At 34.6% G+C, this 25,503-nt stretch overlaps 3 protein-coding genes across 4 annotated transcripts; 1 reads left to right on the top strand and 2 right to left on the bottom strand.

Annotated features, from left to right (window-relative positions):
• The first annotated feature begins 44 nt into the window (after window positions 1–44).
• LOC123311045 (endophilin-B1) lies at window positions 45–9,704 on the top strand. 2 transcript variants are annotated; one of them, XM_044894800.1, is made up of 7 exons: window positions 45–200; window positions 289–722; window positions 779–842; window positions 1,419–1,454; window positions 1,558–1,748; window positions 8,420–8,567; window positions 9,099–9,704. In XM_044894800.1, exons 1-7 carry the CDS (start codon window positions 138–140, stop codon window positions 9,207–9,209), a joined length of 1,047 nt encoding a protein of 348 aa, XP_044750735.1. In that variant the 5' UTR covers window positions 45–137; the 3' UTR covers window positions 9,210–9,704. The 2 variants fall into 2 exon arrangements, with proteins under 2 accessions (XP_044750735.1, XP_044750736.1); XM_044894801.1 differs by lacking the exon at window positions 1,419–1,454.
• Window positions 9,705–10,223: 519 nt separating this feature from the next.
• On the bottom strand, window positions 10,224–11,354 carry LOC123311222 (40S ribosomal protein S18). Its single transcript, XM_044895055.1, has 3 exons — window positions 11,215–11,354; window positions 10,758–11,045; window positions 10,224–10,432 (listed from the first exon to the last, which is right to left on the bottom strand). Exons 1-3 carry the CDS (start codon window positions 11,215–11,217, stop codon window positions 10,265–10,267), a joined length of 459 nt encoding a protein of 152 aa, XP_044750990.1. The 5' UTR covers window positions 11,218–11,354; the 3' UTR covers window positions 10,224–10,264.
• A 6,676-nt stretch (window positions 11,355–18,030) lies between these two features.
• On the bottom strand, window positions 18,031–20,413 carry LOC123311558 (cuticle protein 16.5-like). The gene is made up of 2 exons (XM_044895596.1): window positions 20,183–20,413; window positions 18,031–18,814 (listed from the first exon to the last, which is right to left on the bottom strand). The coding sequence occupies exons 1-2, from the start codon at window positions 20,192–20,194 to the stop codon at window positions 18,161–18,163; spliced, it is 666 nt and encodes a 221-aa protein (XP_044751531.1). The 5' UTR covers window positions 20,195–20,413; the 3' UTR covers window positions 18,031–18,160.
• Between the last annotated feature and the right edge of the window lie 5,090 nt (window positions 20,414–25,503).

Here is a 25,503-nt window from a genome sequence, read left to right as displayed (position 1 = left end):
TAACAAATACCTTTCTATGTAAGTTGTCAAATTTGACGACTGATTCAAATTAATATTGTTTTTGTGCGCAAAGAGCTAATCGATAGGAAGTAGTGTGATGGTTTGAAAGAAAATAGCAAATTGTATATGAAATAAAAATGGATTTTAACGTTAAAAAAATGGTGAAAGATGCTGGTGCTGCGTTAAGCCGAGTTGTACAGGTGAACTCTACGAAATAATGCATTAAATTTACTACGAAGTTGGAAATTCTTATAATGAAGTATGACGTTCTAATACTTTTCCTTGCAGCTAACTGAGGAAAAATTGGGCACTTCTGAGAAAACGGAACTTGACGCCCACTTTGAGTACCTGTGGGATAGAGCTGAAAACACTAAGAATTGTACGGAGAAAATTGTTCGTAATACTGAGGCTGTATTGATTCCCAACCCTGGTAACAGAATTGAAGATTTCATTTATGAAAAGATAGAAGGAAAAAGACCTTCAAGGCTCAGCAATTTAGAATACTTAGGCCTGGATATGGTAGAGGCAGGCAATATTTATGGCCCTGGTACAGCTTATGGGGGTACGTTGATCAAAGTTGGGCAGCATGAACAAAAACTGGGTCAAGTTGAAAGGGATTTTATTGGCTCTGCTGCTTTGTGTTTCACACAACCTTTGAGAAAGTTCCTTGACACAGAAGTTAAAACTATTCTCAAAGAAAAAAGTCTTCTTGAAACAAAGAGGTAAATTCTCTATATCATCAATAATAATTGAAATATGAATACACTTCTTTGTGTAGGTTGGATTTGGATGCTTGTAAGAATAGAGTCCGTAAAGCAAGAAGTATGTTAGGCCACCAATCAGTAAGTAAATTTCTTGTTTGTATTCAATATTATTTTGTTGTTGAGACTTTTTTGTTTTTACGAAATCTTTGTCCTTTTTGAAAACCTATAAGAACTTTTTGGAATTATGAAAAGAAATGGTATGAAACCATCTAAAAGTTTTTATTTCCAATGCCATGTCTTCGAATGTGGCATTTGAAAATTGGGATAATCCAATGTTTGTTTCATATACGATTTTTGTAAAATTGCCATCTTGCATAACCTACTTCCCTAGTCGAATTATTTGTGTGAATCATTTGTATTGAAATTTGCTGGAAAACACTGTTTATATAAAAGGAATATACAAAGATTTCAATGAAAATCTGTTTAGACAGATGCTAGTTGAAGTGATTTCTTCTATAGAGAAGAAATAACTTGAAGAATAATGGCTTTATGTCTGTATTAAAATTCAGCCTAAATAAAAAGCAATTGCTAATAGTTGCTGAGAAATTTTCAATTTATTTCTTCTATTCGTTTGTAGACCTGTTGTGATGATAAGTTACCTTCAAATGAAATAATTTGTTTTCATTTCTTTGACATATTTTCATGCTCACCTAGAAAGATGGTATTTCTCCTGAGACTCTATTGGAGCAGGTAATTCTAGGGTCCTCCTACAATAAAATGTATTCAGAAAATATGCGTACATATCAAATGAATAAAAAAAAAATGGTAATTCATTATTTGTATTTGTTCATAGGCTGAACGTGATTTGAGAATAGCTCAATCAGAATTTGATAGACAAGCTGAGATAACAAAGCTTCTACTTGAAGGTATCAGCAGTTCACATGCTAGCCATTTAAGGTCTCTCCATGAGTTTGTTGAAACACAGGCTCGTTTCTATTCACAGTGCGCTACTGTGATGACTGATCTCCAAAATGAGCTCTCTAAGTAAGTACATCTTTTCTATTTGCATGTAGAGTGCTTGTTGAACATGGAATAGCACCAATCAAATTGCTCACCATTGAAATGAAATGTGAAATTTTATAATAGAACTGAAATTTTTATGTGAAAATTGTTTGGGCTGAAAAGATGAAAGGTTTAGGGTTTTAAAAACATTTGCAGATTTGCAATAATGATTCTGTATCATAGTTTTTAATCATGGGCTTGGTAAAAGTAGAGCGCTACTTGGCCAGTGCAGCAGTCCTCCCAGTTTTTTACTAGGAGGTGTGTTTTTGTTCAAGGGGTTGACATATCAATTTATTTTTCTTTCAAAATCGAAAAAACAAAAGAAGTAATATTTTTTTAGGTGATTGGGATATTTCATTGCCAAGTACGAATTTCCAACTTGATCAGATCACTCTGGGTTATGAATTTGTACAAGCACACAAAAGCTCCTAATTAATGTCAATGCTTTTCCCATTTCGAACAATATGGGTGTGTGTGAGCATTCAATATGCATAGAAGGAATCAGATTTTTTTCTCGAATTGTTTTTAAAACCATAGATTTTCTATTTGTTCCACTATGCATGAATATGTTGTCGTAGATATCTACTAAATGACAATTCTTCATATTGCTATACTAGTTCAAAACAGTTTAATTGCTCATTCAAATCGACTGAACTCAGTTTATAGTTGCTATAGAGTAGTGGCAGAAAATTTCATCTGATTGATGCATAACCTAATTCCATTTTTTCAGTACTGCGCCTAAACCTGGACCGGTCCTGAGGCTTAACAGCGAAGATCTTGAACCACCTGTCCCAAATAATACATGCGTTTCTTCCCCTGCTTCCTTCACTCAGATAGTTATAACGGATTCCGATTTAGAATTCACGAGCATTTAGCTTCAGTAATCTCTGCTTGAAATTTTATGGTTTATTTTTTCGAAAAAAATTCTCCTCCTCATCCCTCACTTAGAATATAAAAATCCCGCCACAATAAAGCAAGTGATATCGTGAAAAATTTATTTTGTTTTCAACGATTTTTTTGTGAAGTAAAAAGTCTTTCTTTACTCCCGTCCTTTTTTACTCACTCCCTGTAATATATTCAATATAGAAAATATCTTTGCGCATCTCCCCTCCCTAAATAAAATGTACTGTAGGGAAAATCATAATCCAGTTCAAAAATCTGCACTAGTCAATGTACATATGCGAATGAAAATATATGTATCTGCGTAAGTTACTTTTCTTTCCTGTACGAATCCGGCACGCAAATTTAAAAGTGCTAAAAGACACTTCAGTGGCGACGAGGATAACGGACATTAAAAGTTATATTTTCGGACTTAAATAATCTTATTTACAAGTATTCAACGAATTTTATTTCTTGTGAGGTGAAATTTATCAGTGACACACGTGTCCATCATGCCGGGCGATCGAGCAGCGGCGACGTCGGCAAACACATCTTTCATCGGTCAACTACGAGAATTTCAGTTGAATATCACCGATTGGAATATTTACAAGGCAAGGTTGAAAAATTATTTCAGTGCTAATGATATAACAGACTCTGATAAGAAAAAAGCAATCTTTCTCAACATGCTGGACGAAGAATCTTATAAAATCATCTTCAGCATATGTAGTCCAGAATTGCCTGAAGCAAAAAGTTTTGATGCTCTGATACAATTATTTGATAGACATTTTCAACCGAAGAAGTCAGTGTTGGCTGAACGTTTCAAATTCTTCGCTTCAAGAAAAGAGCCGGAAGAAACAATTCGAGAGTGGGCTGCACGCTTAAGGAGTTTGGCAGTCTCTTGCGAGTTTGGGGCTGAATTGGACATTTGTTTGCGAGATCGTTTTGTCTGTGGTTTTGGAAAAGGGATCATTCTAGACAGACTCCTGGAAGAAGACAAAAATATCACATTTGAGCAAGCGATCACCGTAGCAGAAAACAAAATGGCGGCATCCCAAAGTTATCAAATTTCGCAATCAGTCAAGACCGAACCAATCAACCTCATACGCAACCGCAGCAATGACAGGCCACGTCATAGGTCAGGTGACCAGAGACACGCCGCCGCAGAGAAATCATCAGGAAAACCAAAGCAACATGGATGCTCCTGTTGTGGGAAAAAAGGACACACAAAAGATAAGTGCTTTTTCAAAAATAATTATTGTAATTTTTGTAAAAAGAAAGGTCATTTTTCAAGTGTCTGTTTCAATAGAAAAAACAAAAATCAACATAATTATATAAACAATGATACTGTTGAAATTCCTGATCAAACAGATGATGTTCCATTATATGTTTTGAATGAAAATAATGAAAACATTCCTTTTCAAATTGATATAATGATAGAATCGATAATTATTTCTTGTCAAATCGATTCAGGAGCCAGTATCTCTTGTATGTCAGAAAAATTATTTGAAAAAAAATTTAAAAGAACGCATAAGTTAAAACCATCTGATAAGTCTTTATACTTTTACAATGGAACTAGAGTTCAACCTTTAGGCATATTACCATTAAATGTAAAGTATAAAAATGTTGTAAATAGTATAAATTTTTACATTATGAAAGATGGTGGTGCACCAATTTTGGGAAGAGATTTCATGAATATGTATAATATTGGTTTTTCTAATTTACAATTTATCAATGATGTTGATGGAAAGACTAAATGTTTAATTGCCGAATTTCATGAAGTTTTTTCTGAAGGTTTAGGAAAATTTAATAAAGGAAATATCAATCTAAAATTAAAGGACACTTCAGTTACGCCAAAATTTTTTAGAGCTCGTCCTATTCCATATGCTCTACAAGAACCTGTTGAAAATGAAATTAATCGTCTGCTTTCTCTAGGCATCATCTCTCCTGTGGATTATTGTAAATGGGGAACTCCAGTAGTACCTGTGTTAAAGAAAAATGGGTCTGTGAGGCTATGTGGCGACTACAAGGTTACCATTAACCCTTGTATCGAAGTCGACCAATACCCCCTTCCACGCATTGAGGATTTGTTTAGACGTCTACAAGGAGGATCTCAGTTTTCGAAAATGGACCTCTCTGATGCATATCAACAAATCTGCTTAGATGAAGAATCGAAAGAACTTACCACGATTGTAACACATAAGGGTTTGTTCAAATATAATAGACTGACTTACGGAATTTCCTCAGCACCTTCCAAATTTCAAAAATTGATGGAATCTTTACTAAGTGGTTTGGAAGGAGTAGTAGTATTCCTGGATGATATTTTAGTCACGGGTAAAGATGAAATCGAACATTTAAGTAGATTAAGAGAAGTTTTGAAAATATTAAAAAATTCTGGTCTTAAATTAAGTCCATCGAAATGTAAATTTTTTCAAAATAGTGTTGAATATTTGGGTTATATAATAGATAGAGAAGGTTTACATACAAGTGAATCTAAAACTTTGGCAATTGAAAATTTCGTTGAACCTAAGAATGTAAGTGAGCTGAAATCTTTTTTAGGCATGGTTAACTACTATGGTAAATTCGTTAAAAACCTGTCTACTGTTCTTTATCCCTTGCATCAATTACTTAAGAAAGATGCAAAGTGGGAATGGACAGAAAGTTGCAAAAAATCTTTTCAAAACATTAAATATCTGTTGAAATCAACAGAAGTCTTGGTTCATTTCGATCCAAACTTAAAAATTAAATTAACTATAGATGCTAGTCCTCACGGTATTGGGGCAATATTGAGTCATACTTATCCTTCCGGAGCTGAAAGACCTATTGCTTATGCTTCAAAGTCGTTAACCAGGGCTGAAAAAAATTACTCTCAAATAGAACGCGAGGGCCTTGCTATAATTTTTGGAGTCATAAAATTTCACCAATATTTATACGCTAAAAGATTTACCTTGGTAACAGATAATAAGCCTTTGATGGCAATTTTTGGAAATAAAAAATCCATTCCTCAATTTTCGGCAAACAGGCTTAGACGTTGGGCTGTCATTCTTTCGAACTACGATTATGAAATTGAATACGTCAAATCTACAGAAAATAACGCAGATGCCCTGTCTAGAATGTTGCCTGAAACTTCAACACAAGACACTTTTCAGAATGATGTTGATTTACCTTATTGTAATTTCTTAGCAAAAAGTGATCGTTTTCCGGTAAATTTTGAGGAGGTTCAGAAGGAAACACTCAAAGATGTTGAATTGAGTAAAATTAAGGATTTAATGATCAAGGGTTGGCCAAAGTATGTAAATGACCCAAGTATCCGACCCTATTTTTCAAGACGATCTGAATTTGCCATATCTGATAATTGTTTGTTTTGGAACCATCGGATTGTGGTTCCCACTAAATTACGTCAAGATTTTCTTGGGAATTTACATCTGAGTCATTTGGGTATTGTAAAAATGAAAAGTATTGCCAGATCTCATTTTTGGTGGCCTAACCTAGATAAAGATATTGAACGTTTGGTTAAGAAATGTATTGGTTGTTCAAGTAATTCTAACAATCCTCCCAAAGTCCCTTTGGCAGGATGGAAATGGCCAACAGAAGTGTGGCAAAGACTGCATATTGATTTTTTAGGGCCTATTAAAAATAAACATTATCTGATTGTTTTGGATGCTCATTCTAAATGGCTTGAAGTATTTGAATCTGCATCTACGAGTACCCAGATGACAGTTAAATTTTTGAGACAATCGTTTGCCAGGTTTGGTTTGCCTGAAACAATCGTTTCCGATAACGCTTCTTGTTTCACTTCCGCAGATTTTCAAGATTTTCTAAAAAATAATAATATTTCTCATGTAACTAGTCCACCTTTTCATCCTCAATCGAATGGTGCTGCGGAAAATTCTGTTAAGACTATTAAAAATTGCCTCAAGAGGTCGTTTTCGGAGGGCACTCCTGTGGACACTAACACAATTCTTTCGCGGTTTTTATTAGATTATCGCACTACCAAGCACACTACTACTGGTGTGAGCCCATCTCAACTTATGTTTGGCAGAAATATAAGAACCAGATTTGATGCTTTACTACATAAGTCACCCTGTAAGTCTATAGAAAATAGGGTAAGACATAATCAACAAGTACAGAAGCAAAATTTTAAGGGTAAAAATAAAGTTAATTTCGAGGTGAATGATGTTGTCATAGTTAAAGATTATAGAGATCCAAATTCTGTTAATTGGATAAAAGGCCAAATAGTCAAGAAAGTTGGCAAAGTAACATTTCTAGTCAAAATTTTCACTTTGGATAGAATATGGAAAAGACATTCGAATCAAATTATGAAGACATTTAATGACATTAATTATCCAGTAAAAAATGTAATTAATAATGAAACAATTCTTAATTCAAGCTCAGAAACAGATGTAAATAGGGATAATGTAGAAGTAGATCCACCTGTTGTTCACTCAGATAGACCAAAAAGAATTGTTAAACCTCCAAAACGTTTTGTTCCATGATACCTGAATTGTACATTTATATTTGTAATATTTAGTAGGTATAAGTATGTAAAATTATCAAATTGGAAATGTATAGTATGTTAACTTACCTTATGAAAAATTATTATTGTTAATTGCAAAGGGGGAAGAATGTAATATATTCAATATAGAAAATATCTTTGCGCATCTCCCCTCCCTAAATAAAATGTACTGTAGGGAAAATCATAATCCAGTTCAAAAATCTGCACTAGTCAATGTACATATGCGAATGAAAATATATGTATCTGCGTAAGTTACTTTTCTTTCCTGTACGAATCCGGCACGCAAATTTAAAAGTGCTAAAAGACACTTCACTCCCGCAATCATTTTAGTTTCGAAAGTCCTCGCACTGGTGCTGAAAAGTAGTATTTAAGAAACTGAAATGAGTGAAGGAAAATTGAGAAAAAAAGATAAAAAGTTCAAAATAATGTTCCCAACTAGGTTGTCCGTCAACGGCAGTCGCGAACAGCAAAGTATGACTTTCCGCACTTGCTATTTAGGAGAATGACCATTTCAATACAAAGTGCATGAATTGATAGATCATCATTCTGACATTGAAAGTTCTCTGGAAAATTTATACCAGATATTGAATATAGATTTCGCTTAGAAATAAGATGTCTAAAACTCTAGATTTAGACATCTTACATAGAAAAGAGCAAAGTATTGAATATTAGTTGATAGGTAACACCGTTTGCAGTGAGGCGCATGTTATATGTTATGAATAATATTAGTTAAAAGTTACCTCGTATCCGAAGAAGTGAAAGATGTCTTATTTCATTTCCGATTTTTAAGCTTTCCGAATATTATTTTTTTGCAGTCATTTGCACAACTTAATTTTTTTATAGATTAGAATATACTACTGCATATCCCACATCCCTTATTCAGATCTCAATCAACTGCCAATTCTATAATTATTTGATTGGAAACAAATCATCAAACTTTCATATTGCGGCTTAAATATTTGGTTTTTTGATATTGCTTTATGAAAATGAATCATGTATGCTTCAGAATCAATATTTATTTCACAAACTCTATTGTTGTATATATTTGTAGATTTTGAAGTAGGTTTTTTCATTTATATTTTGTTTTAGTGAGCATTTGCATGAATAGTGGGTACTAAATTGCTAGTATCATTTCGGATATGGAATTCAACAATCTTATGTTAGCCCACGTTCATTACTATATAGAAAAGTATATATTTTGTTGTTATTTGCACTGTAACTGAGTTAAATAGATGCCATTTATTTTATTTAATACTCGCAGCTTGAACACAAAACCGGGAGCAAGTTCTGATAATTCTCCTGTTCTAAATGGCAGTTCTGGTAATCCTAAAGAAAATTTTCAAATGGCAAAAGTATTGTACAATTATGAACCAAAGGATTCCTCTGAATTGAAGCTTTATGCTAACGAGGTGAGTGTTGATTCATAGTTATAATCCTCCCTACTTTGCGTTATCATAAATATCTTAGATTATAATTTTGCTGTCACAATTCAAGATGGCGGCTCCAATATGGCCTACGAGTATTTATAGTTTATAGTCCGATTCGACGCAAAATCGGTATCTGGGGGTATTCGAGGAGGTTGTAGCAAAGAGGAACTCCTCTTTGGTTGTAGTCGATTTCAAGCGAGGAACCAGTTATCGTTGGTTATCATAGCTGGAGAAGTTGTAGAGGGCCACAAGGAACATAACCAAGGGCAAAACCCCTTATAACCGCTGTTATTACCGGTAATTCGCTTGAAATCACTTCCAAGATTCTTTTGTCACAAGTCACAATTGAAAAATTCAAGATGGAAACCAACTGCGGGAGAGTTTTCACGAAAATGGAGGCTTATGAATTCAGATAATACTTATATATGTCAATGAATATTTATTGGAGTAATAAATTATTTTAAAACAATTTTCTGCATGATAAGCACCTAAAATATAAATTTCTATTTTCAGGTGATCAAAGTAACTGAAATATCTGGAAAGACTGATGATGACTATATGTTAGGAGAGAAAGGGCAACAGAAGGGCAAAGTTCCCAGAGCATATGTAGAGATTATTTCATGAATTTGTGAACAAATTTCATCGAATTTTTCGTAGCTTTTAAGATCATTCCAACTTACTCTTGATATTTAACCCTTTTCTGGCTAACTAAATTAGCCATTATCAACATTCAATAGTGAAAAATACTCTTTACCTCTAATCAAAAGCCTTTGAAGGTATATGATGAATCTTAAATTTTTAATTGTCACAAATTTGAGACTTAAACTATATTTGCTGCTCACAATGTAGCTTTAAATGATCAATGTACTATTGATAAACTTGATTGTTATATCATCTAAGATGCAATAATATAGTCAATTAGTAATTTTTTGCTATTTATATAGTATTATAAATAACCAGGAAGTGAATGTTCATTCATCTATCCATATTTTACTCTTGTGATGTAACCTAAAATTCAATCCTAAATGTTTAGTTCTCCTTTCATTCACTGCTGGTTCATAAAGTATTGTTATTGTATCAATATTGTTAACAAATGAAAATATATATCTATGAAATATATTCTCTCAACTACTCAATTCGAAAGGTCCTTCTATAATGCTCAACCAAAAATATTTCTCCAGGCATGAAGATATAGGAAGGCAATTTAGTTCTGAGCAGAACGTAGCGTTTGGCAACATCCGAGTAGGATCTCAGACTGCGCTTCCTTCATATATATTCTTGGTTCCATGTGTATTATTACGCTCATATTGGTAAACCTCTAGTTGAAGGCTTTTTTAATTAACCATCGATTCTGACAAAATTTTGCAATAATCACTTGTTGCCCAAAAGAAATTCATTTTGTATATAGGTTATTCATAATTCACGTGGATTGATTGCTTAAGGCAAATTCGAAACCTTCTACCAACTCACTAATTCAAGCTCTTTCATACAACTGATATCTTCATCACCAGGTTAAGTAGGTAGTAGGTTGTTAATTCATTCCAAAATGTGATATCTTACAGTTTCATATGAGATTTTTTGCCAAAAATGTATTCTGGAATTCATGAGACAAAGGTTCTTTCAAAAATAGTCGGGAAGTGTTTTTTAGAAATTTTATTTCTTACATATACAGTAACGAATTACTTCTTCTTAGATACACCCACTGTTCTACCACGTCTACCAGTAGTTTTTGTGTGTTGACCACGTACTCTGAGACCCCAGTAGTGACGAAGACCTCTGTGTGCACGGATTTTCTTCATTCTTTCCAAATCTTCACGAAGTTTGGAATCTAGAGCTGATGATGTCAACTAAAAAAAGAAAATCAATTGAAAACTGTGGCATCTAAAAAATTATATCATCATATCATAATACTGTGTAAATTAAGTTAAATCTTATATTGTCACACACTGTTACAAGAACAACTTCCAGCATTAGACAATACTTAAGAATGTTTCAAAGATTACACGTGAAGTGCCAGATCCACAAACATAAGCATTTGACTATACTGGAATACATGTGTTTATAATTTTGCACAGGCTACCAGCAAAAGTATTTCAAGCCATATTTTTGCCGTTTTACAGTGCAATAACATACTACTGGTAATGTAATGCATATATGGTTATTCGGACTTACCTGAGAGTATTTACCATCAACAATATCCTTCTGTCTATTCAAGAACCAGTCAGGTATCTTATACTGTCTTGGATTAGACATAATAGTAATGATCTTTTCGACTTCTTCATCGGTACATTCTCCAGCCCTTTTCGTCAAGTCGACATCGGCTTTTTTTAGGATAATATTTGAGTATCTGCGACCCACTCCTTTGATGGCAGTGAGAGCGAACATAACATTCCTCTTTCCATCGATATTAGTACCGAGGATACGAAGAATGTGTTGAAACTTGTCTGGGATTACCAAAGACTGAAAAATAACAAATATTAAGGTTAACTCAGATTTCGGTAAGCTCGATTATCATGTACAAAAAAAATATTGTGTTGCACACAACATAGGTAAAAGCGATGATTTTACAAAATTAAAATAAATCAATGAAATATAGCGATTAGTCAAATGAAATCCAGTGAAAACTTACCATTTTGATCACACAATTCTTGACATAAAGACTTTCACGACAGCCAAACCAAACCAAAGAGAGAAATCATCTATGGCACATGACATGTGAAAGTGCAAAGTCATAGAAATTTAGACTCTTTTTCTCAGCATGGTCACTGAATTATAAGCTGTAACATATTAATTATATTATACTATATATATTATATATTATAATATATAATATAACTGTTCAAGATAAAATATATGTATGATGTACCGCGGTGCTTTGTTTATATAGAATTTATTTATCGTATGAAATATTCACCTCACATCTTGTATAAATTATGACGTATAAATCTCAAATATGCAGCATTTATAAAAAAATAAAAATAACAAGACATATAAACAAAAATCGAAGGGAAATTACAGGTTTTGAGGTCATTTCTCTTCGAACATAACTTGAGGGATAAACAAAAATGTTTGATTAAAATCTTTTATATGAATACCTGCATATAGATGAAGGGTTTTCACAAATATCTCCCAAGATATAAGAACTATACGAAATAAGAGAAAACATTTAAAAATGTTTCAATAATATAGGTGTTGTTCATGAAAATAATTCAAAAACTGATATTTAATTCATGTGGCCGTTGCTTGATGAAAATCCATAATTGAACTCAAAACAGATAATACGTAAAATGAGTTATTAAACCACGATACAGTTTGACCGGCATATTTTTTTGAAAATTATATTTTTTTTGGGTGCCTATAACTCTGAAACAATAAGGTGTATTTTGCCCATCCATGCTGTTTTCCACGAAGAGTGGTTTAACTCCTTAAAATTTATATTTGTCAAGGTTATCAATTTCCACGAAACTCTTCCCTAACATTCGAACCAATAAATAAACCAACATCCTCACATTCTCTAGCATTTTCTGCTTCTCCAATAAGTAGAAGTTATGGTTAAATAAAGGTTTTATGTTCGTTTCATTGTTATGATGGAAGTTCGTCTTCAAATTTATTTGCGTTTGCTGTCTGCTCGAGGAATCACCTCATCAGAGAAATTCAATCAATCCACTGTCTCTGCAGAGCTGAAGTGACTTCGCTGTTTCAATAAGACTTCCTGCGGAAACACTGGATGCGACTAATTTATTGACTTTCATTTCATTAAAGGTTGCAGAATTGAGACGATCCAAACGGATACTGAAATTGCACAGCCTGCAATAACGAACTCACCTGTCTACCTAAAAGTTCATTCGGTTCTTGCACAGGAATAACATCGATTATTGGGAGTTTCAAGTTCAACCATTTCAAACCAATAATAAAAAAGAGGTGATAAAAAAACCCATCAATGAGCAAAATATACTCAGAAACAAAAGGTCTATCGATTTCTAGCACAAAAAGAAACAAAAAAGAACAAACCTAATTGTTTGAAAGAAAACTCAACTACCTCCCACCCCTTGTAGAGGATCCATGTATGACAACTTCATAAATTATACAGAAAAAGTTGCGTTATTTGAAATGAAAATAGACATACTCGAGCATTTTTCTACAAAAGAGTAGATAGAGATAAATACCGATACCGAAGATATGATCACAGTGAAGTCTAAACACGGACTTGCACCATTATGCAGGGTATAAATTATGGACCCCTCCATAGTATAAATAAATAGTTGCGAAAACATGTAGGAGATGAGTCCTTGTCAAAAAATAGTATGCTCCCTGAAAATGGAACCTGGAAAGCTTTTTTCAATGGTTGATTTGAGAATTTAATATTTAATATTTGTTTACTCAAACGGTGCAAACAGCGGCCATATAACTTCTAGCAAAGAGCCAATAGAGCTTCAATATCACAAGTATCTTCCGTCATAATGCTAGGGCCCATGCCACAAAGATGGAAGTCTTTTTATTACTTTCCAATGAATGGATTTGGAAATTTTTAGATTTATCGATATTTTCAATATGTCATTTATTACCTGATCTTACATTGAATGTATCTATCCACCCAAAAAAAATTAAACTTATGGTTCCCAAAATGAGCTTATGAGTAGGTAGTAGATATCGAAGATCATCAGAGTTTTATGGAAATAGCATAATTTTAAGTCGCCATAAATTGCATAAAAATTCAAACAAAATCAAATCAGTTAGATAGAAAGAACAAAGATATGATTGCGCGAGAGCCTGCGGACTGTAATTCGCCAATGTGAACGAAAATTGGATAATTTAACACCCACTTTTCACCGTTTCCCACAAGAGATTCACATCTCCACGCTAACAAAGTACTCAACAACTTCCGCCAACTGAGCACACAAAGCGAAGCGAATTCACCAATTCGATTATTGAACAACATGAAGAGGATGCTAATTTTGCAGACAAAATGACTCGCAGGGGATTGATATACCTGCCGTCGTTGGCTTCATAAATAGGAATAACTGCTGCTTTTGATTTTGAGGCACGAACGATTCACGAGGGACAAGTGCATCTCATCATCTCACCGATTGCTGTGCATTATGGCATGGAACTTTTTTTACGGGAACGGTAGGTATGGCGTTAAAAACAATCGACATGATGAACAATTCAACGTTACACAATTCAAAGAGTATAGAGAATAGAGTAGGTACACAGTAGGTTTCCAACTTTCAACCTAGCATGTCGAAAATATCAAACTGGAAATAACAATTTCGAAGAATTTTCGTTCCAATAATGCGAGCTAGTACTTGGAGTACTGTCTGGCGTGCGAACCCTCTTGACTCGCCTGCCGGTCGCTTGTCGAGTGTTGTTGCACATTCGATGACTGTAGGTAAAGTTAAATTTGGGAGCCATGAAATGGTCTAGGAGTCTGCAGAGAAAATGAGGTTTTGTTTCAGTCTTGGAGGGACAGTCATTTTGTGAACTGAAGAACGTTTTATAAAACGCTTTCAAGGTACAGATCATTCAACCGGAGAGTATAACTCCATCGCACTGCTTATAGGTTATAGAGCACAGTAATTGTTTACATAATTTCTTTTCTGGATCAGAAGAAATGACAAAAAACATCGCTCTCCAAAGGACTTTTTGAGCCCTGATATATATGTATACGTACAATATGTTCGAAGAAAATAATACCTACGCGTGTTCACGTAAAACACACGGTCTTTTATCCGATATAACTAAATAGTTTTTTGATTTTCTAGCATTCGTCTAATTCAATGGAACTGCGGCTTCACTCACAAGAATACTTTGCGTATAGTATAGTGGAGAGGTAATGATAAAAGTATTCTCGTGTTCGTTAAATGAAACAAGAGCCCTAATAAGTGCCATTCAAATCCGTATGGGGAGGTTCCAGATCTTCAGAGCGAATATATCCATAAAAATGATCAATTTCATGGTTACCATATTACGCATTCCAGTAATGCGATCTTATTGCTTGAGACCCAACGATCACCTTATAAAAATTCTTTATGAAACAGTAAGTGATTCACACATCCCTACAGGGCATCCTTCTGGAAAATTGAATATCTGGAGAGACATATCAAGGTTGTAAAATGGCAATTCCAGACAGAATGGAAAAGCATTAGGGCTTAATGCATACTCCCTGCGCACAGCTCAAGAAAAAGCGCTTTATGGTGAATCTATGAGTAATAAATTTCCATAAACCGAAAGGAGATGCTTTCCGCCAAAGATAATGGAATATTATTACCCGATTATTTTTCGTTTTTACTCGCATTCTTGCTTGATAATGCGGCACTACGATTTCTTAGGTGACGTGACATACATTTTTCCTGCTCTTCAGGCAGGCTCGTCTTCAGTACATTCTGAAATTGGGTTCAAATTTACCCAAAGACCAGGAAAATGTCATTGTTACCCGAAAATTATGCTACCCGAGAAAAATGTATCTTTTCGTATCGTATATTATGTTTGCCTTTGAGTTATAGGAAGTCGATCTCAATGAGGAAAGATATTTATCAATTTGCCAACAGAAATGATTGCTGTTTTCTTATATACAGGGTGAGTCTTTGACACGTACAAATATAAGATTCTTGAGATCCAGAGAAACACTCTTTTTCTCTACCATTTTTTCCGAATCAGCTCGGTTTCAAAGATAGAGGCTATTGAAGTACCATAAAAATGGTATTTTTAGTTCTATCCCATAAACGGTTTTATCGAGTGAAATGAACTTCGGAATATAGTTTTCCATTCATTTGATGAATCTTTTTCGAACACAAGATATCACCCACGTCTTTCAGCTTTTTCATTAGGACCATTAGTTAGTTACCCCAAAAATTCAAAGAATCCAACTCTTAAAACTAAGTTGGACGCTATCTAATGAATTATTTTTGTAAAATAAAAGTATTCTTCATATGTTTTCGTATAATGAGCCATTTTCGAGTAATTTGATGTTCAAAAATAAAAATTCGAAAAATGGGGTACTTTGACCGAATGCAACTCTTCTGAAAAGATCCACAGATGTGTAGTGTCACAGATTTAGCTAGGTATTCTGGAGGTAACGATTGAAATTTATTCTGGGAGGATTCTGCATCTCTTCATAAACTTTTTAGGGAGGTAATTTTGTTTTTCCAGGGGTGGCACAGCTCAATATGAAAACTTAAAATGGCTATATCTTTTTAACAATGACGAATCGGAAAAAATGGTATAAGAAAAAAGTGTTTCTTTTGACCACAAGAATCTACTGAACAAATTTTGTACGACTCACCCTGTAAAGAAAAGTGATCAAGGAATAAAATTGCTGTATTCCTTCGGTAGGAACAAGCCAGCAGATGTAATAAGTAGGTATAAGTAAGTCTTTAATGTGTTAATCGCTTTCTAATCCAGTTCGTGGTAGTGTGAGGGTGCTCAGCTGTTGTTGATCCAGAACTTTCCATCTATCTTACATCTGCCAAGAGATAGAGATATATTTTTTTTTACTCGGCTTACATAATATGTGACAACAAAATTTTTATGGCTATTCTTTTTGTTTCGCGATGTATTCCAGTTAACAATTAACTTCACCGTGATTTTCAAACCTGAAAAGTTACTGAAATGAATGTCTGTTGTAGTGATGATGATTAGGTACATAAATGTAAGGTATAATTGATACATTATAACAAAATTTGTTCTATTCAGTGCCCTATAGGTTTAGGTGCTGTGAAATTAGCGATTCAATTATCGAATGATCGAATTCACACCAAAGTACATCATCTGTATTTGTTATCGTTTCCCCTTCAGTGCCCCAATATATGTATCCAAATTGAAACGTTTAATAGCAGCGAGAATCTCGTGTGACCCAGAGGCCATCCCTTGTTTTTCAGACCAACCACCCATTTGATCCAATTATAGATTAGGCAGTCATAAAAACTGAAGCAACCCCCGGCGTGTTATCACAGTTTGGTAGATTCTGACAACTTAACTAACTGAACAATATTTCCCGTTTTACTCTCACCCCATCTCACGTGACATCTGAAATATTTACGCTTTTCGTATACGACAGGAATCTGAAATATCTTCGAATGGAATTCTTTCTACTGGGTTTTTAACAAAGGCAGTATAATTGATGTGAATGAAAGCAACTGGAAAAATTTCCTCTCGGATAATTCTGATACGCATCGTAAACGATTGAATAAGAGTTTGATTTCGGCATTTAAAGGCGACTGCTGAAATTTCGTGGTTCTGGGAGTTGGTAGGCAGATGAATTAGCATAAAAAACGTGAAAAAATCAAGAAGAGTTTGTGAAAAATATGATAAGATAAACCAATTATCAACTAATATTCAAGAGAATAATGCAATAAGTCTAACACGATGTGGATTAGAGAATTGGAAATATGAAATTAACTTATTAATGATAATAAAGAATGATCACGTCTAAAGGCAATGAATACAATAATAAGGATAAATTCAGATGCATACCACCCGACGATATGAATATCAACAAGTGTTACGATCTGAATTGAACTAGCCAATTTGCCAGCGTCAAGGCCCCAAATGGAGTACGCTCCACCGAAGAAAAGCAGATGCTGACCATAGTTTCGGCCTCATTTGGCCTCATCAGAGCAACATAGTATTTTTTTACGGTGGAGAACGTTTGGAAGTGATGGAACTCTATTCAATATTGGCATGTTCTACTGGGTACTATACATTTACCCAGAGCGCCACCCAATATGAAACGGTGTCCGATTCAATCATATTGGGTGGCGCTCTGGGTAAATGTATAGTACCCAGTAGAACATGCCAATAGTGAATAGAGTTCCATCAATTCCAAACGTTCTCCACCTTTACATATCAACTATAAATCGGCAGATCTGCTATCAAGTGACTCTTAGGTGAATTTCACAGAAACAGGCATTTTAAATTAGTACAAAAGTGAACAGACAAATTAGTTCATAAGGTTATGGTCCACCCTCTGTTGAAAGAGTTCTTGAAACTATTCTCAGATTCGGTCTAGACCAAACCAGCATGTTAGAGATTCCAAGACTAAATGTCTGTTTGTGCAGCATTACCAAGAACTAAAACTGAGTAAAGTATCCAATTTAATAAGCAGATGGCGATCTCGCGGACGGCGGAAGCCAACTGCCGATTCAATTGTTCTTGGCATCGCAATCCTATTTGGTCTAAGGTCCAATCTGATAAAAGTTTCGCAAAACTCTTTTCATAGCTGGTGGACCATAGCCTTGTATGAACTCATTTTCAAGTTCACATTTGTACCTTTTTGCGGTACAATGATTTTTATGTGTGGTTGGAGAGATTTTCAGGTGAAACTTATAAGTAAAACCTGTCTAAAACACGTCTGACCTACTGGGGTAACAAATAAGTGAGTTCAATTCCATTCCAGTCACGGAAAATGGATAACCGTTTTTGAGTTGATGTTAAAGGAAGAATTCAATTGAAATTTACAGTTTATTATTTACAATCCAGACATATAAATGTATAAATAAATAATATGAAAAAGATGTAATGCGTCTAAGCAACAGCAACATGTCTGCCTGCTTTCCATAGATTCATTCCATATTTATTTACAAGTGGTATTTCTGGAGAGCCAAAGGGGCAGCGTAAGCAGCTGGGCTTCCGTAGGAGTATGCTGAAGTAGCGTAGGCAGCTGGGGCAGCATAAGAAAGAGCTGGGGAAGCATATGAGAGAGCTGGGGCGGCGTGAACAGTGGTCAGAGCTGGTGCAGAGTAGGAGATAGCTGGGGCAGCGGCGTAGGTAGTGGCGTAAGATTTGATGACTGGGGCAGCAGCGGCGTAGGTGGCAACTGGAGCGGCGTAGGAAACAGATTGAGAGATTTTGTTGTTGTATGCATAAGAAGTGGCAGCTGGGATGGCTTTAGCGACGGCGACTGGAGCGGCGTGAATGGCAGTTACAGCTGGAGCGGCGTATGAGATGGCTGGGGCAGCATAAGCTACTGGAGCGGATTGGATTTTGTTGGTGTAGGAGTATGAAGAAGCAACTGGAGCGGCATGGACAGCAGTCACAGCTGGTGCGGCATAAGATACGGCTGGAGCAGCATAAGCTACTGGAGCAGATTGGATTCTGTTGGTGTAGGAGTATGATGAAGCAACTGGAGCGGCATGGACGGCAGTCACAGCTGGTGCGGCATAGGATATCGCAGCTGGAGCTCCTAAGAAACCAGCGTTAGCGTAGGCCAGAGCGGCGAAAAGGACAATGAGCTGTAACAATTAAGTAAAATATTCAACGAACTATTTTGGAAAATGTTCAGAAATACTAATCATATATCTTGATTTCAAATTGAATGCAGGAAATAAAATGACATTATGGTAGTGTTCACATACGTTCTATTTCTTCTATACCAGGAAATTATTCAAATAAAAGAGATTATTGAAGAATTTATTAGTGCATCAGTTGTAAAGCTGCTTTTGGTAGAACAACCGAAATATCCATTATTAAGTTGTCAATACAACTTATGTGAGTGGGATCGACTATTACGGTCTATTAATGCACCATCGTCACTATCATAGTCTTCGTAACATTCACTGTCCAAATTATAAGTCAAACTTAACCAGTGTATTTTTCCTGGAGCGTTTATGCAACGTTAAAACAACGACTGAGATTATGCTGATACAATGCTAAGAATATAATAGTGACTGCGACAATGACCCGAAACTGGACTACTAAAATTTCTTGGATCAATGGTATCGGATTTGCAGTTCAGTTCATGATTCAAATTATGAAAGAGATATTTTAAAGTTACATCTATTTATACAATTTGGTATGGTCAGTGTTATTAGTGGGTTTCCAAACACGTTGAATCATATCCATGAATTTGAAAATTTGACAAAAGAATAAATTTTCAAAAGATCAAAACCATTGGATGCAAAAATTTTATACCATTGATGACATGCTTGGTGTTATCAGTTATCCGAATGGGAAAAAGTAGTTATTTTTGATGAATTCTAGGATTACTTATCTGATATTATTCATTAATATTGAAAAATTCTTGAAAGATTTGAATAAGAGAAAAAAGACGTTGGAAAGGTTTGCGAATTGAAGGATTGAAAGGATCTGCTCTCGTGTATACCTAGCTACTTAATACATAAAGTAAAAAAAAAATTATGATATCTGGAGTAAACCGTAAAGACAGAAAGTTCAGATAAGAAAGAAGAAAATCAGAAGACTGGGAAATTAAAAAATTACAAAAATAGGAAAAATACAATATGGGTATACTAATATATTGTAACACATTTGCGAATTGATGGAATAAGCCAAACTGTCAGAATTCAAGCAGATTAGTTGAATAAGTAAGCTAAGTGAATTTTCAGAAATCTTCCTTGTCGAGATAGGAAAGATAAAAAAATTATATTGAAGAAAATATCGAAAAAAAGAAAACGGTGTAGGTATTAATTTACATAACATGGAAGCAAAATTTTTCTGTCTCTTCACGTTTGAAACTTAAAAGTGTACAGAAAGCATTTATTTGACAATTAGAGAGGAGAATTGACTTAAATCGAAATTTATGTTTTCTTCATTTTCAGAACTACCTTTTTTCAAATGATGCGTAACTTTTTGTGATTACTTACTTTGAATGCCATTTTTGAAATGTTGTTGTTGCTGTGGAGCTTACACTGCAAATGATACTTTTTGAAAATCGGATCACTTCTTTTATACTTGAGAATTTACTTCTGAAGAAATGATATTTCGGTGGGCGTGTACTAGTAGAACAGATAAGTTGATAAGTTGCTCTCGGTGTATTGCAGTTCTGCAAACCAGTTTCGCAGGCTAGATTCGACACAATTATTATTCGGTTTTATTTCGTGTGCGTTATGAATTATCACCAGATGATCAAGTTCTTAAGACTTGACATTTAAATGGTCCAATTCTATGCAATTTCATGATGAAAACAAAGAAAGAAAGGCGTTTTCTCATGGACGAAAATATGTTTTGTCGATTGGTAAAGTTGAAGGTTTTCGCGTAAACGACAAAACAAGTCCCTGTAACGAATACTGGTATTTCTTATCGATCGACGGATTGAATGTGAACTTGACTTCTTTAATTGAGTAATTGTGCGCCTTATTGAGAAACTATTTTTTCGGCAATGAAGACTTATTCGAAAATGATCTAAGAAAATAATGTAACGATAGTGTATGAAGTTTCATAACTTTCAAAATCATAATCATTCACCTATCTGGGACGCGTCGTTCTACTTCTTAAAGTTACATGTGAAAAGACATACAGGGTGACAATTTGAAAACTTGCCAGTCCAATTATGTCACGACAAGGATGATTTCAGAAAAAATGCCGGAACAGGTTAATTTCTATTCGTAGAGGGACATATTTTTTAGCAGAATTGTAAGCCGAAATCTAGGCGTGATATCCCCCTAAATTCTTAATAGGGAATAGGGAATGAGATTTACCTTAATTGAAAGATCCCTTGACCCTCTACATGAATACTATGGTTTAAAATTTTTTATTGAGTCCTTGAAGTAGTTACAGAGGCTGACAATTCGAAAATTTGCCAGGCCAATTATGTCTCGACAAGGATGTTTTCAGAGAAAATATTGGAACATGTCAATTTTTATTCGGAGAGGTACATGTTTCTAGCAGAATTGTAAGCCAAAATTTCCCCGATCTTAGGTGTAGGGATTGGCACCCATAAATTCTTAATAGGGAATAGATGGTGAATAGAGGGTTCAAGACAATAGTGTTATGTAGAGGGACATATTGTCTTAAAATTAAGGTTTAGCTCACCCTCTATTCCTTATGACGAAATTAGCCTAGGTTTCCTGGAGATTTTGGCAAGGAAAATGAAAAATAGAACAATTTTCGGGAACTTATTCTACGATGACGATGAACGAAGGAAATTCTTTGTCATCCCCTTCATTCACAATCTTTCTGATTGTGGAAATATTCAGCTGAAATATAAGTCGTTTAGATTCAGATGAAACATTATATAAATTCTCTTACAATGAATATGTTCATTGTCTGACGTATTGTGGATTTTGGAATATCAGGGTATATTTGAATGAGCGGACCTGAATTCTAAATAGCACTTCCTGAAACCCTGTCCCTTTTTTTCAATAACTTTCGGCATTTTCGTGATAAAAATTGATATTAGTTGTGCCAACGGCGTTATGACATTAACGACATTTCATGTCGTTAATGTCAACCTTACTCCGTTCTAGTTACAAAACTAGAGAAAATTATCTCATGGTCAACCGACTGCTAAAATAAATAATAATAGTTATTAAGTTATTAATACGAGGAAATTGCACAGACAACACCAATTATTAACTATATCCCTTGAAATTCCATTTCCAACCTAAGAAAATAGCGAAACATCAGTCGAAGACCGAACAAGTCAGTGACTCAAACGGCAATCATTTCTAGGGTTGCCATTCGCCCTATTAGTGAAGTAGAGAGTTATCATCATTATCCAGAAGCTCAATAAGTCCTCTTTTCCCATTATATCTCGACTGTGTTCCCCAGGTCGTTCACTTTCAGCCGGGACGAACGTGCCAGTCTCTCTCGTATAATTCCCAGCCGGAAAAGGAAGGAAGCAAGGGATTTTATATCGGACAATCTTACTCAAATTGGTCCTTTGTGACATATGAGGGACAACGCGGAAGTTGGAATTATGCGAATCGTAAAATCCTTATATTTTCATGGGCATAACGTATTCAGCCGGCAAAAAAGGTCGTTTGAATTTAACAGCGTCGCGCTAAAACTGAATTTGTAAATATGGGCGGCGAAAAAATTGCTGAAATTCAGATGTCGAGTTATGTAGGTTGTTTGTTTCTAGGAAGTCTCGAACATAAAATTTTTCGTTCTCTTATTCCAAATATACCCTGAAGCATTCTTCATTATAGTTGAGTATAAAGATATTTTATTGAATTTGAGCTATACTTGGACACTACGAGCAATTTTAAGTTTTGAAGTTTTTAAAAACGAGCAGTTTTTCTTCAAATTCTATCCTTTGCAAAGGAGGAAAATACCATCCTTAAAATTCCATCAATACTTTTGTGCCAAGGCATTTGATAAACGTCTTCATTGATGAAATTCGAAATGCATCGAATATTTTGATAATGAAGGAGAGGATTATGAGAACAGGTGCTTGGTAAACATACTGAGTCTCTTTGCCCAGAACCAGAAATGAAGTTTGAAGAATCCAATCTCCTGAATGTTTTACCTGTATCTATACTTCATTCACATTTATTTTAGTAGTCGGTTGGCCATGAAATAATTTTCTCAAGGTTTTGTAACTGAAACGGAGTAAGGTTGGCACTCATGAAATGTCGTTAATATCATAACGCCGTTGCCACAACTAATATCAATTTTTATTACGGAAATGCCGAAAGTGATTGAAAAAAGAGACAGGGTTTCAGGAAGTGATATTTAGAATTCAGGTCCGCTCATTCAAATAGTTATACCCTGATATTCTAAAATCCACAATACGTCAGACGGTAGCGAACATATTCAAGGTAAGAGAATTTATATAATGTTTCATCTGAATCTAAACGACTTATATTTCAGCTGAATATTTCCACAATCAGAAAGATTGTGAATGAAGAGGATGACAAAGAATCTCCTTCTATTGGGAGACCCAAAAAAGTGGTGGCATTTGAGAATTTTATGTTGGAGTGAATTAATGCGGAAAGTTTACTACAGGGTTTTCGTTGTCATCGTAGAATAAGTTCCCGAAAATTGATTTTTCTATTTATCATTTGACTTTTCCTATACATTGTGAATGTCTTAAGGTACCAATAAATACCTAATTATTATTATTACATCAACGTATTATATTATATTATATTAAGATGAACATCCACAAATACGCACCAGATATCCTGTTAATTGTTTATTCATGTGAAATTTTTGTTCAAAGGTGAAGTTCATCTTGATTTGAAACTTCCTTGAATTCCTTTTATTCACATTGATGCAAGATGATTTTTGTTGAAGAATTTAAAATTCTTGTAATTATCTATTAATTCCTTCGGGAGATACCCATTCCCAACCACTGCATCATATGCATGTCATCTTCGGGTTAATTATTTTTGAAATCTACAACTGATGCAACGTATTCAAATTGTAGCCAAAGAAGATAACGACCATTAACTCTCCTCAAGCTAGTGCATATTATGATTTTATACTGATCTCTTGTATTTTCCATGCTAATAACTGGATTCAGTATGCCTTCAACCAGTTTGTATAAACTTCAATTATGTCCGTCACATATTTTCCGAAGAGATTCGATATTATGATGAAATACGTAATAACAGAAATTTTTACGTAAAACGGGCAACTAGCGTTGATTTAAAACCCAAAAATGTTTTGACAAGCGTCATAACCCCACATTTTCGTACTATATAGAGTGAAATGTGTCAAATTTCCATGGCCAACCGAGTGCTAAAATAAAAGTGACTGGAGTAGATCTATTATCTCTTACGTGAATAATAATGACATTGACATCTTGGTAACTGTTTTAAAGGGTAAAAACTTCAAAAACAAATCTGAATTGAAATATTTTGTTTGAAGATCATATAATCATATCATATAATGATTCAATTTTGTGTATGGAACAAATCCAATTTATGCAGGAAAAATTGATGAAATCAATCTGGTGCGAGTCGAATGGAACCCCTATCCGACACCCTGCCTTTGATTTCATACATCAAGAGAATGAATATTCAAACTCAACGCTCTTCAAAACATACGAAATCGGATCTCCGCTGCACAGTAAATTAATTAAAGATGTTGAAACGGCGGTGCTAGTCAGGTGACGCGTTTGGAAACGTGTGAATGTACGAAAGGATGAGTGAGATCCTATCCATGCATGTTCTAGTTCAGGCATCTACCATGCCCTATTATACGACCGCCCTCATATACGTACGCCATTTACACTTATCTAGGAAATTCTGTTCATCTCTGCGTTTGGAAGATGAACAGGTTTTATTTAAAGGGCTTGATTGTATTGTAACATCGTTCGTAGTGATAATAGGAGTATTTTTGATATGGTACATTGTACTTAATTGTATTAGGGAAATGTTCGATTCATTCGAGCGTGCCAGATCAATGTATGGAGAAGGTACTAAAAATTATTCCTTTACTAAACACAAAAACAAACGGATGTTGGAAGAACATTTCACAGCTAAGTGTTTAACATGCTCAATAATTGATATAGATATTTATAATATATTATAATACAATACGGATTATAATGCAGGAGTTGGCCATATTATACAAGTACTTTTTCCATTTTCAATTTCAGGTCTTATACTTCCCCCTGTTATTCTATACTCAAAGGCGCTCCTTGTGGAACACCCTGTATACTATGCGATTTCCTCCACACGTATGCAGTAAGGTGCAAATGTATGGGATAAATTCATTTTCTCACATTTCTGTTAAAAATGCCGCAATACGTCCATTTATGTTTATGATACCTAATTTTTGACATTGACATGACGATATTACGTCACTGGTGTGGACGTGCAGACGTCAGAGATTTTTTTCGAATGGTGTAGTATGTCATGTGAAACCTCAAGATGAAGGCCTTTCAATTACATATTCAATGGTCAATGGTACAAATCATTGTAGAATGATAATGAAATATAAATCGACGTATTTACCTTAACATTTTCAAAAAAAATCGATTTTTGTGTGAAAATTCCATAAATTTGCACTATACTGTATATAATATAATGAGCTGACCGGTAGAGAGATATTCAAGGTTAATCATTAGGTGTTTATAAAAATCCCAAACACAAATACAACCCTTTAAATTTTTTATGAATCAGATTGCCTGATACAAATTGCATGAATAAATGATTGTGGAATAATTGTTTTTTTAAAATTCTTACAGGCTAGGTCGTCCATTTAAAGGAAATTCTCCACTGGCCTATGATTC

Source organism: Coccinella septempunctata, chromosome 4 (assembly GCF_907165205.1).
Source record: "Coccinella septempunctata chromosome 4, icCocSept1.1, whole genome shotgun sequence".
In the NCBI taxonomy this organism is placed as follows: Eukaryota; Metazoa; Arthropoda; class Insecta; order Coleoptera; family Coccinellidae; genus Coccinella; species Coccinella septempunctata.
The sequence above is the reverse complement of the archived record's forward strand: the minus strand, read 5'-3'. Positions and strand labels throughout refer to the sequence as shown.